At 42.1% G+C, this 12,056-nt stretch overlaps 1 protein-coding gene across 1 annotated transcript in view; it reads left to right on the top strand.

The window, feature by feature from the left end:
• The window catches only part of LOC138472825 (neuropeptide Y receptor type 4-2-like), an 85,550-nt gene extending 73,756 nt beyond the window's left edge, over nucleotides 1-11,794 (top strand). Inside the window, exon 3 of the mRNA XM_069611192.1 lies at nucleotides 9,408-11,794. Coding sequence (XP_069467293.1) covers nucleotides 9,503-10,585 — 1,083 coding nt within the window. The 5' untranslated portion in view covers nucleotides 9,408-9,502 and the 3' untranslated portion in view covers nucleotides 10,586-11,794. The remainder of the gene's footprint in view (nucleotides 1-9,407) is intronic.
• Nucleotides 11,795-12,056: the final 262 nt, after the last annotated feature.

Raw genomic sequence — 12,056 nt, 5'->3', positions numbered from 1 at the left:
TTGGTACATTTAACGCCACCAACTAATGAAAACACATTATCAGCTCTAACCCTTGAACCCTTTCCTTGATCCAAAAAAAAGAAAATATTTTGATTCAGTAAAATGGTCCCCATCACATGTCTGTAGATATGATATATTAATATGCTTGATTTATTAATAAATGTTCACATTTTAATAACTCTTTCATACCTGCAGCAACTGCAACAGGAAGGCTATCTTGGAATTTAGAATTAGAGTTGTGTTGTAATACTAAATATCCAGGCCTCAACAATGTTTCAGGTCCATACAAAAAATTATAAGGGAAAGTAATATTTCAGTCCAATGTGACTGTAATTCTTGAGGGGAGCAGACTACACAACCCTTTGTGACATGGCAAAATGATTTCGGACGCTGTAGCAAAGGAGAGGATTTTTGAGAGAGAGTGTCAGCATCTGACGGGAGCCTCATACAAGCCCGGTCCAATACAAGATTGCTGCATCAAAGGGTGCTGCCTGGGTGAAGTTTGCAGAGTATTTAAGGTCAAACATCTAAGAAAGGGAGAAGAGCTGATTATGGTTCCATCTGGATTTAGCTGGTAAAAACTTCCTACAATGGTGTTTTCCAGAGGCAACCAAATGCAGAAGCCTTTCCAATACAGCACCATTTTGTCTGAGAATATTTGGGAAGTGGAGGACAGACTGAATGGGAGACTTCATCTTGTCGTGTTTGCTGATGATATGGCTGTCTCTACTTCTCCTGGGTCTGTTAAAGACAAACTTAAAGTGAGTGTAAATACCCCAGGACATTTAGATACATGTACCAAGAATGACGTAAACCACAGATAGCAATTGATAGTATTTTGGGGGAACCCTGTTTACAAGCTAGGTCACTAATTACATGGGGTCTGGGCCTGTTAATTGAACTCTGTGGAAGTATATTTAAAATAGAATGCACTCAAATCTATAATTGTGCAGGGTTATTTGTCTTTGTCAGTAGTTAATTGTTAATTCTCTGGGGCAATTTATATCCGGTTTTGTGGGAATTTGTTTAACCTTACACAAATATTTGCGTGGACTAATATACTTCTTGACCTGTGAAAATCATAGTTTTCCTAAATGAAAAACCTGAATAGAGTTTTCTACCCCTCAAAGTGGAATAGAATGAGCCTATTTCTCCCTCTTCATTTCTAAGACAATACCATGACATTAAAAAAATGACTTTTTTTAAAGCTTGTTCCACAGAAATTAAAGGATTCTGCCTTACATTGGATCAATGCCAATTCAGTGTAACATCCTAATTCCTTTTGTATTTCAATTGCATACTCTAATGCTTGTGTGACTCTATAAACTGTTTGCCAAAATTAAGAGCTTTTATCTTAACCTAAGACTATAGATAAAGTACCAACATTAACCCTACCAGGGGATACTGTATCTATTTCCAAGCTAGACACCAGTATTCTCCAACAGTTTAAAGTGAAATAATTACATGTATGTTTTTCTTTGATGCCAACATTTGCCAATCACGTCATAGAACATTAAGTGAATGTAATTCTTGTAAATTGACTCTCAGAATGGTTTTGTACTTTCCTTGAATATGATCAAAAAAGACAATTTGCATATTTCTTTCAGACAGTTTGTAGAATAGATATTCAGATTTGCTTTTAAGTGAATGGATGTTTATGTGCAGTGTAACGGTAAATATTAGCAAAATAAGAGTGGGCGGGTTTGAATTATTTTCTGTAGACAAGCTGACTGTATTTATGTATAGTGGGTGACTTCACAAGCATTCAAAGTAAAGGGTAACCTTTAATTGTGATATATTATATTAAATAAAACAGAACATTCAAATTAAAAACAACATGTGTCTTGTCCCAAATGTTGGGGTGGGGTTGTCATGATGGTGTTTGTTAGATCAAGGGGCTTTTATCTGTAAAAGAATCATAATACTCAAAATTGTGAAATATTCCACACATTGAAATCATTGCCTATGGTTGTGTTTGATGACCTATGTATACAATCTCAGTTTGTCTATGGATAGAAGAGAGTAGGTGAATGGATGGATGTTGAGTGTGTGTGAGAGTGATGTGTGTGTACAGCTTGATAGATAACATGTATGGATGGATGTATGCATGTGTTAAATGGCATATGGTGAGTTTGGGTGTGTGTGGGTGAGTGGATGGGTGCTTGGTTGACAGTTAAATCAGAAAATGCATTTCAACAGTCTCTGGTTGCTGCTGCATGGACTGTGCATAGGCATTTAACTCAGTAGGGGCCATCTTACAGACACTTTTCACAGTTCCATATTAGCGCTAGGGTAGACATTGCCCTGCCACATAAATGTATTGAAAGAATTTGTTTTGCCCCAGAGCAATTTTGCTAATACCATGCAAATATATACATGCACCACTGCCACATTTCTATAATCGGAGCCCTGGGGTCTGAAGACCCATTCCCAAAACAACATCCTTGAACAAAGGAATTGTTTATATGTTTTAAATTAAAATTTAGTTGCCATGCTGGTGCATGCCATCTTGCCATCATAGGGCTATAAATGTGAAAGTTGGTATCCTCATCATTCAGCCATTACCTCTTTGTTACTTTACCTAATGCCATTGTTACTCATGAAAGTGCTTAGCCTTCCCAACAGTGATTCCTAAAAATCTATCTCCTAAATTGAAGCTCCACCTTCTTCCTTTCTCATAGTGGAGGATGCATACCATCCCACTTCCTGTTGTTGTTCTGTTCCCTGGACAGTTGTTCCTCATAGATCTTCTGTGCCTGTTTCTCTGATGCATTATGGGTGCCCCTATTGCTGGGCTGTGAGGGGCAAGAAGAGTTGATCTGCCAGCCCCTGAGACATGGGTACATGGGTAGTGTATGTGAGGAGAAACCAAGGACCCTGGTAAGTTGGGCCCTTAAGCCAGCTGAGCTGGGTTGGTTGGGTGGGGCACTGTAAACTCTGCCTTCTGCCAATAGTGTGACTACTGGCTGCAATGATTGGGTCAACTCACCATGACACCACCTCCCCACCCCATAGGACTGGATCGCCATGGCAGGAGGCAGCATGGAAGCGCCTTCCAAGGTGGACCCAAGGAATGGTGCATGCATGTGAGTCAATTCCTCTCCCTCAGGGTAGGAACCTGCTCATGTCAACATGAAAGAGGTTGAACATTGTTTATGTTTTTGCTAAGCCACATTTGTTTAGAAGAAGGTCCCCATAGTATTTGGGGATTGGGGACACTCCTCCTCTAAAAAAGTCCAGATTTGCTGTAATCATTAAGTCCTGCTCAGCAGGCCCGGGCTTTGCTGGGCCTATCTCTGTGCAACTCTGTGTTGCAAGGACACACTTACAGTGGATGCAGCAGCAAGCTTGTAGTTCTTGGATATAATAGGAAAACGGGTGGCAAAGACCAGAAACATTAATCTCTCCATGTCCACCATTTAAAGCGCATACCCTCAATCCATTCAACTTTCCTCACATCCTTTCCATAACACAAGATGATCCAATTCTGCAAAGCTTTTTCTATGTCTCTCACTCTTCTGCTCCCATCGCACAACAGCATCAGATAGAGTGCTCCTATCTCAATGTGTCAACACAGAAGTCATATCTCTCCTCTCAACCTTTCATGTATGGGCTGACAGGCCTTTAATCCAATGGAGAGGTTTACCAATGAGCATATTCTCCCAAGAGGTGAATATGGTTTGGGAAATGTGAGACACATCTTTCACTTCCTGACATGTAACTGGCCCATCCCAGACCTACTGATCTATAAGAGGAAGCCCATCTGTTGAGAAGTCTAACAATTTCTGTTTCTCCTACCAACATACTGGGGGTATCACACCTATCTCATTATTTTCCCTCTGGCCCATTATGACAGGTCCACAGGAAAACCTGAGAGACTTCTCAACATGAAGCTCCTCTGAGGGACTCTTGATCAGGGACATGTAACTTTGCCTGACATATAACTGACTACACCAACCCTACAAGTCTGCATTACCTGTTGAGTTTAACCCTCACATTAATTTGTCTGTGCCTTGAAGCACGAGCACTTTACGCTTCTTAGTAGCACCTCTTATGTAAAAACATTTTTAGTAACAGTTGAAATGCACCGGGCCAGAGGTCCTTTGAGTCTGGAAATTGGTATAGGAACTTTGATGGTCACAAATTTGTTATGGGTCATGATATGTTTGTAAACAGTGGGAGCAAGTATATTTTGTGTGTGGAACTGTTTGAGATAATGAATGTATGTTTTTAGAAATGGAATACAAACTGTGCTATCATTAGACTCTACTGCCTTTATCCTTTTCAGGTAAATGCAATGATTCAAAGTTAGGAGCCCTTTGTTATATCATGGTGCTAGGAAGAACATCGATGTTTGTCATAGGTGATGGTTTTAAGTCTAGGGTATAAATGCTTAAATAAATAATTTTCACCCTATACAGGTTGAATTAATTCATCATCCTGTGAAAGTAAGTACATTAATATTATAAAGATTGTGTTGTAATAATGAAACAGCACAGTAAAATTATAATATTTACAGCTATGTCACCCTGATGAGGTTTTGGCATGAATTAGCAATGTACATCGAAACGGGTCGGCAGTGATCTTGATGTAGTGAAGAACAGATGGTGATGGTTCCGATGTAATTTTATTTGAATTTATAAAACGCGCAATGCGGCCCATGGGCATCGTGGCGCTGTTACAGCGGTGTTTACTTGGATACACAAAACACAAAAGCAAAGTGATAGAAGCACCTGTCTGTGGTTCTTGGTTACATTAAACCGTGGCCAGACAGGTGAAAGAAGTGTTGACATATGAAGTAAAGAGAAGACAGGGGAAGGTGATGGGAGAAGGGATACAGTCGACTAAACTAATGTACAAAAAAGCATTAGCTGAGCTAGGTTTCACCTGTGGTGGCAGTGGACATTTTCATATTTAGGTTTCAGTGTAGGGGCAATGGATCCGTCGTGAGGAGAGGAGTCTAAGGAAGAGCTTGTTGAAGAGTTTAGTTTTGAGAGATTTGCGGAAGGCTACATATGAGGTCTCGTTTCGGAGGGTAGTGGGGAGGGCGTTCCAATACTTGGGTGCAAGGCTGGAGAAGCAAATCTCTCCTGCTTTGGCCCTTTTGAAAGTGGGGACTTTCAGCTGGTTGGCAAGGTGTGACTTTAAGGGTCTGGCTGAGGTGGCTGTGGTGATTATCTCTGTAAGGCAGGCGGGAGCCGTGCGAGCATGACATGTGTGTGTTAAGGACAGTGTCTTAAAGTGTATTCTTTCCTTGACTGACAGCCAGTGTGCCATTTGTCTTGCTTTGCTGATGTGCTCTCTTTTGGGGATACTGAGGGCAGCCCTAAGCGTATTGTTTTGAATCACTTGGAGTCGGCCAGATTTTTGGCGGACGTGCTGGCAAATAAGACGTTCTAATAGTCTAATAGTCTAATTTGGCTTCAATGGTGGCCATGGTGATGGAGAGGCAGTTTGAGGCGGATAGGTAGGGTTTAACCACTTCTATTAGTTTTGTGGTGAAGGCTGCTGAAGTAGAAATGGCGCTGACCTGACGCGTCATTGAGAGCATTTAGTCAATGTACACCCCAAGGGTTTTGACTGCTGCTGAGACCGGAATTTGAGAGTTGTCAATGCTGAAGGAATTGTAATGTTTGCCTATTGTGTTGAGCGTTTCCTTGTTGCCTACGATGAGGAGCTCCATTTTATCCCCATTTAGGTATAGCCCATTGGCCAATTCTTGATTGGCGGAGTAGATTTTACCTAGTGCTTCAGCATCTGTTTCATATGAGCCAGTGAGAGGGATGGGCACTTGGGTATCATCAGCATAATTCCTGTAGGCTATGCCGAGATTGTCCAAGTCATTGAAGAGTGGTAGAGTGAAGAGATTGTACAATGTCAGTGATGTGCAGGAGCCCTGTGGGACACCACCTCCTTCAGACACATTTCTGAAAGAAAAAAGTGATTTTCCTCCTGTGGGGAGAGGATTGTCCACTGGCGGGGTGGGCAGGACCGCTTTGGGTAGGGCCGCCAGGTGTGATTTGATTTTGCTTTGTAGGAGTTCAGTTTTATTGAGCATGGCAGATTGGATACCCGAGCACCAGGATTAATCTTTTAGGAGATCTTGGGTGCTGGTGATTGGGGAAGCAAGTTCCTTAAATGTAGCAAATAGTTCCTTGGATTCCGATTTGGCATTGATAATTCTTGAGTTGTAGGAGGCTGATTTGGCTGCTATGATGCTTTTTTTGTAGTGGGTGGCAAGTTTTTTGTATGCCAGTAAAGTGGTTTCCTGTGGGTTGGCTTGCCAATTGCTTAGCGATATGCGTTTGAGAGCTTGTATTTCTTTAAGTTCAGTAGTGATCCATGAATTGGAGTGTAGTTTGCTTTTTCGCTTTCTTTTTTTCCAGAGGGGCAATAACATCTATTTCATTGATTGTCTTGTTGTACACTTCAGCCAGGGCAGTGGGATCCTTGGTGAACGGTTGCCTGAGGGCTGTATTTTCTAGGAAGTGCATGATGTTGATTTTTGTGTGCGCTTCTAGCGAGGGTAGGTGGCACAGGATTGATAGTGGTCGTGGGTTTGTGGGTGGCAGGGATAGAGAAGTGGATGAGGTGGTGGTCAGTCAATGAGCAAGGGGTGTTACAACTGATGTTAGTGTTGCAGTTATGGTCTGCAACCCAATCTAGGATGCGTCCTTTAGAGTGTGTGGGGCTCAAGATTCGTTGAGCGAATCCCAGATCCGAGAGCGCTTTGTCGAGAGAATTAGCTTGTTTATCCTTAGTGTCATTGTGGCCTAAGTTTAGGTCTCCCAGCAGTAAGGATTTGGAGGTGCTTTTTAGGTTGTTGCTGAGAAGGAGGATAATGTTTTGTTGGAAGTCCAGTAGGGGGCTGGATGACTGGTATATGATGTGGATTGTAATCGTGCAATTGGGTGATAGGGATAATTTTACAGTGAGGGCATCTGCGTTATCTCCTATGGGAGAGTTGATTTGTTTTACCGGCAAGGAATCTTTAATTATGAGAGCCGCTCCCCCTTTATTCGAGTGAAGTCTGTCCTGCTGAAGTAGGGGGTATCCTGGTGGGTGGGCTAGGGAGATAGCTGGCCCCGCTGTAATGAAGAACAGAGGATGCTCTAGATGTATTAATAAAAATAAAAACAGAGGGAATCCATTTCTAAATTTCAACCTAGGTTGATTACATGGATGTCACTGTATATGTGAATGTATACATTGATTTTGTGTGGAAATGTACGCTATTTGAATATGTACATACATGAAATCGCAATTGATTGTTGAATTTTGAAATGACGGTGTGGATATATGAAGTTCATGAATTAGATTTAGTGCTGCCTTTTTTAAATAAAAAGTCGTGTTATCCATAACATAAATACATGTACATTGTAGAATGTATGATTTTTCCTCTGTGTGGCAGATCACTGTATATATAGCTAGCATGCGCTGGACATGGCTGTGATGTATAAGTTGGTTGTGGGGGTGTAGTGTTCTGGTGTTTGATGTCCTTTGGTGGGGGGTTCAATTGCTTTGTGTGGGTGGCTTAGTTGGTATGCATATAGTGTGTTCGAGGATTAAATTTCAGCATCACAGTCTGTGGATCAGTCGCTGAACATCTCATGGGCAGATTGGTTGAGGTGGCAGACAACGTTGAGGCAAAATGTAGCAAATTATAGCATGTCATAGCAAGTGTGAATAGGCATGGCAAGGCAAAATACATAAAAACGCATTTGAAGTCAGAAAAAGGCCTAATAATGCAAAGCAACCTAGTCTCCTCCCCACAATCCCACAACTTGCCTCTGCACCCAGTCCCATTTTCCTTTCTAAGTTTGCTACTGTCAGAGCTCTCTCTCGCTCTGTCTCTCACTCTCTGTCTCTGTCCCTCTATCCCTCTTGCTCTTTCCCTTTCCCTCTCTCAAAGTGATACATTGTACCTCCTGTGCAACATGAATCTGGGTAACAGCAGATGACGGCACGGGGCACTGTGCAGACTCCACTCATACTGTAAGTGAAGTGCTAAGTGTTCTGGGAGGCATGAACGTGTGGTTCAGAAATAGGGCACCCTGAGATATCCCAAGCGCTCATTTCACTTTCCTTAATATGCTGATGAGTAGGCTGAGAGCTGCCTCCAAACTCACTTTTCAGGGCTTCTCTACAGAGGACCTTCTGGCAATATTGTCCATAAGGGCAAAACATGGTGTGTGTCTGTTGATCTGGCACAGGGTTAGACTCCCATGAGGTTTCTCCCAAAAGTATTCCCTGTTGTCTCCCACGACCATCCAAGCCACTGACAGAGCACACAGACCCACAGGGCAAAATTAATCCACCCTGCCCACATCTGACCCCCTCATCTGTTTATCTATTGGGCTGCAGATATTAGTTAAGGAGCTGGAGAGATAAAAGATGGAGTGTGTATTCCCCAGATTTCCCTAAGAAGCTGGGTGTATTACCCCTTTAAATAAAAGGAGATGCCACATCTACCAGATGATGGAATGAAACATGCTGACAGTGAAAGAAAGGCATTAGGGGTAGGACTGCAATCCAAGCACACTGCAATCTCACGGTTGCAATATTTCTGGTCCATTATGAGGTATTGATTTCTGCCAGAGATTCTTGGAAAGTTATGTGCAAGAGCTAAAGAATGAAACCTGGCACATACAGGAAGGCGATATTCAAAGAATGTTAATGGCTGTCCTTCTAGAGGGAGGGAGGGGCTGCCGGGCTTATTGTATGCAAAAGGTGTTAACTGCCCCCCTAGCATCGCGTGTTTAGCTAGGAAGGAGCTACTTCACCCATAAACAACAAATAACACTACAAAAGAGGAAGGAAGGGAATGGTTTGCCTTTCTGGAGTAAGGTGCTATAGTTTTCCCAAATGTTTGCACTTTTGTATATGTTGCTATGATTTCTAGGATTAGTGTCAACATTGAGTTCGAAATATTTTGAAGCTAGTTTCTAAAGATAAGAAATTACATACATTATAGCCATTTCGGCTCTTTTTTTATTTCCTTGTCGCTTTCTTCTTTCTTGTGACATGCAGGCCCTTATGGTCTCCAGATTTACCCTTGCCCTGCTGACCCATCCAACTGCATATATCCTGCCTTCTCCTGACACAGAGGTACTACATAGTGTCAAGCTTAGCACGTGCCTCTTCAGTACCTTTCCTCCCTTGTGTTTGTGCATGTCATTCCTTCTTGGGTCAATGTGCCCCTTTATGGTCTGCAGCATTATCCCTGACTGTCTATCGCTGGCCCATACTGTGTCCATAGTTCCTGCCTAATATTGACTAGGAAGAACTGTTAGCATGTAACTCAATTGAAAGATTTAAGAAGAGCACGGCAATGTTAACCTTTGCATTTGATTGTTTTCGAAATAAACTCTTAAGATTTTCTAATGTTCATTGTATTTATTTTACAGATAGACCCTCAAGTACCACTTGCAATCCAGTGGAATAATTGAAACAACAAATAGATGTGACCCAGGTTCTACCTGTAAAAACTCCTAACTTCAACATGAACAGCACAAGTTTGGCGATGCTCTACAAGAGTCACACTTTCAACCTTTCAGCTCGCTTTCAGCATCAATGTGAAAACTCCACAGACATCACCTCATTTTTAAGCACATCCTACAGCCTGCTGACGATCATTGGGCTATTGGGAAACCTTAGTTTGATTTGTGTCATAGCCCGACAAAAAGAAAAGTCCAACGTGACCAACACGCTCATTGCCAATTTGTCCTTCTCGGATATCATTGTGTGTATCTTCTGCTTGCCGGCCACGGTGGTCTCCATTATCTTGAAGCACTGGCTTTTCGGGGAAGGACTCTGCAAGTTGACAAATTTCCTTCAGTGTACTTCAGTCACAGTGTCAAGTCTATCCCTAGTCCTGATTGCCTTGGAAAGACATCAGCTGATCATAAACCCAACTGGTTGGAAGCCCAACATTGCCCAGGCATACACTGCCATTGCTTTGGTCTGGATTGTGGCCTCCCTCCTTTCTTTGCCCTTTATCACCTTCTCCATTCTGAACACCGAAACGCATAGAAAACTCTCTTTCGCAGACAAATCCTTTGCTGGCAAAGCCACTTGCATGGAAAGTTGGCCTTCTGAGCAACATCAATTAATATACGCAATGTTCATGTTAGTCTTCCAGTACTGCGGACCCCTTTCCTTTATCTTCATTTGTTACCTACGCATATATTTGCGTCTACAGAGAAGAAAAGATATGTTTGAGAGAAGTGAGTACAACAGTAGAATGGCCCACATAAAGAGAGTCAATGTCATGCTTGCGTCCATGGTTGCGGCCTTTGCTGTTTGCTGGTTACCGTTTTACATCTTCAACACAGTTTATGACTGGAACCATGAAGCCATTGCAGTGTGTCAACATGATCTGATCTTCTCGCTGTGCCACCTCCTGGCAATGATGTCCACCTGCATTAATCCGATTATCTACGGGTTCCTAAACAGCAATTTCAAAAAAGAGGTCAAGTCCCTTATTCAGAACTGCAAATGGAGCTCCGCAGCTTCGATCGAGTGTGAGCATTACCCTTTGTCTACGATGCAGAGCGAGGTCTCCAAAGGATCTATGAAAACGTAAGAGTTGGTCAGAACCACAACCAAGATTTTGGAGAGTCAATGCCTACAATTACTTTTGCATGCTCAAAATCAGACATTCTACAGTTTAAAATGGCATTTGGATGAATGGAACATGGAAATGTCATGACACTCAAACCAAAAGTATCCATGGTGTGCATTTTGGCAGATCAAGACGCTTCAATTTCCATATCTGGAAAATGTCAAAAACAAACTGGTGGTTACAAGTTGTAACATATTCTGATGGAATTCAGAGCATACAATCATTGAGAAATTAAGGATTTTCAAACTTCAAATACTACAGTTCCTTTGTACAAAGTATTTGTCTTGTGGGAATGAAAACGTATGGTGTTGTGGCTAAGTTTGTAGAGCGGGTTCTCTTTACAGGCTCTGATAAAGGACCTGAGGAATCCTTTCATCTCACACATACCTGAGTGACTGAAGAGACAACACTGATGCATTTTTGTCAGTACTAAAGAAAAGATACACCCCGATAGACTACTTTACAAGGGGAAGCTCACTGCCACGATTGACTCCCAAAACAAACATGAGTTAAGATCCCCAAGACATGTATTCCTTCATTAAAGTGACACGTTCATACCGATCACATGTTACAAACATCTTTATGTTTGTTTGCAAGACTTTGGGGAAAAGCAATGCAGCACATATGTCAGAATGAGGCTTTGTGGGATGGCCCACAGAACTACCTTATCTTAAGAAGTTATGCATTGAGGCATCTGTCAGTGACGCTATTGAGTCTCCACCAAGATACAACAATTGGTGCTAACACAGTTTCAAGACTAAATGCTATTCATTCAACCAGCCAGCAGATGTATACGTCTCACATTTCCCACTCCTAAAAACCTACCCCAACCATTTCCCAAAAATAGTTAACCCTTTACTCCACCCCTAAATGCATTCTCTATAAAATATTTCATTATAAAATATTTGATATATGTTCATTCTTTGTAAAACATTCGCTATATAGACTGCATACCGTCTGTGTATGGTACAGTGGGGATAAAAGTGACATCTGTATTCCTGAAGCACTTAGTACATTTTCGCATTTCATGTGAACTGTGTATATATTATTCGCCACAAACTGAATTCTATATTTAAGCAATATGACCCGAGCAGCGGGGGCATTACCGAGGGTCATATTGCTATTAGTACCCCAGCCCTCAATATGTGCGTGACCGGGGCACTAAAAGAATTTTTTTCTGTCCCAAAACGCTGCAGCGTTTTGGGACAGAAAAAAAAAGAAACGACCAAGAAAATGGCTGCCATGGAAAGGGAAAATGGAGTCTGTTTTCCCTTTCTATGGCGGCCATATGGAGCGGACGCGCTGGGAACACAAGTGTTCCCAGCGCGTCCGCTCCCGAAAAAGGATCAAAAAGAAAAGTGGGGATGGGAGGGCGGGAGTGGGATGGCGGAAGAGGGGAAAAAAAACATACCTGCGTCCCCAGCGGGGGGAC

The sequence above is a fragment of the Ambystoma mexicanum genome, chromosome 8, assembly GCF_040938575.1.
Source record: "Ambystoma mexicanum isolate Mex_15411 chromosome 8, UKY_AmexF1_1, whole genome shotgun sequence".
In the NCBI taxonomy this organism is placed as follows: Eukaryota; Metazoa; Chordata; class Amphibia; order Caudata; family Ambystomatidae; genus Ambystoma; species Ambystoma mexicanum.
The sequence above is the reverse complement of the archived record's forward strand: the minus strand, read 5'-3'. Positions and strand labels throughout refer to the sequence as shown.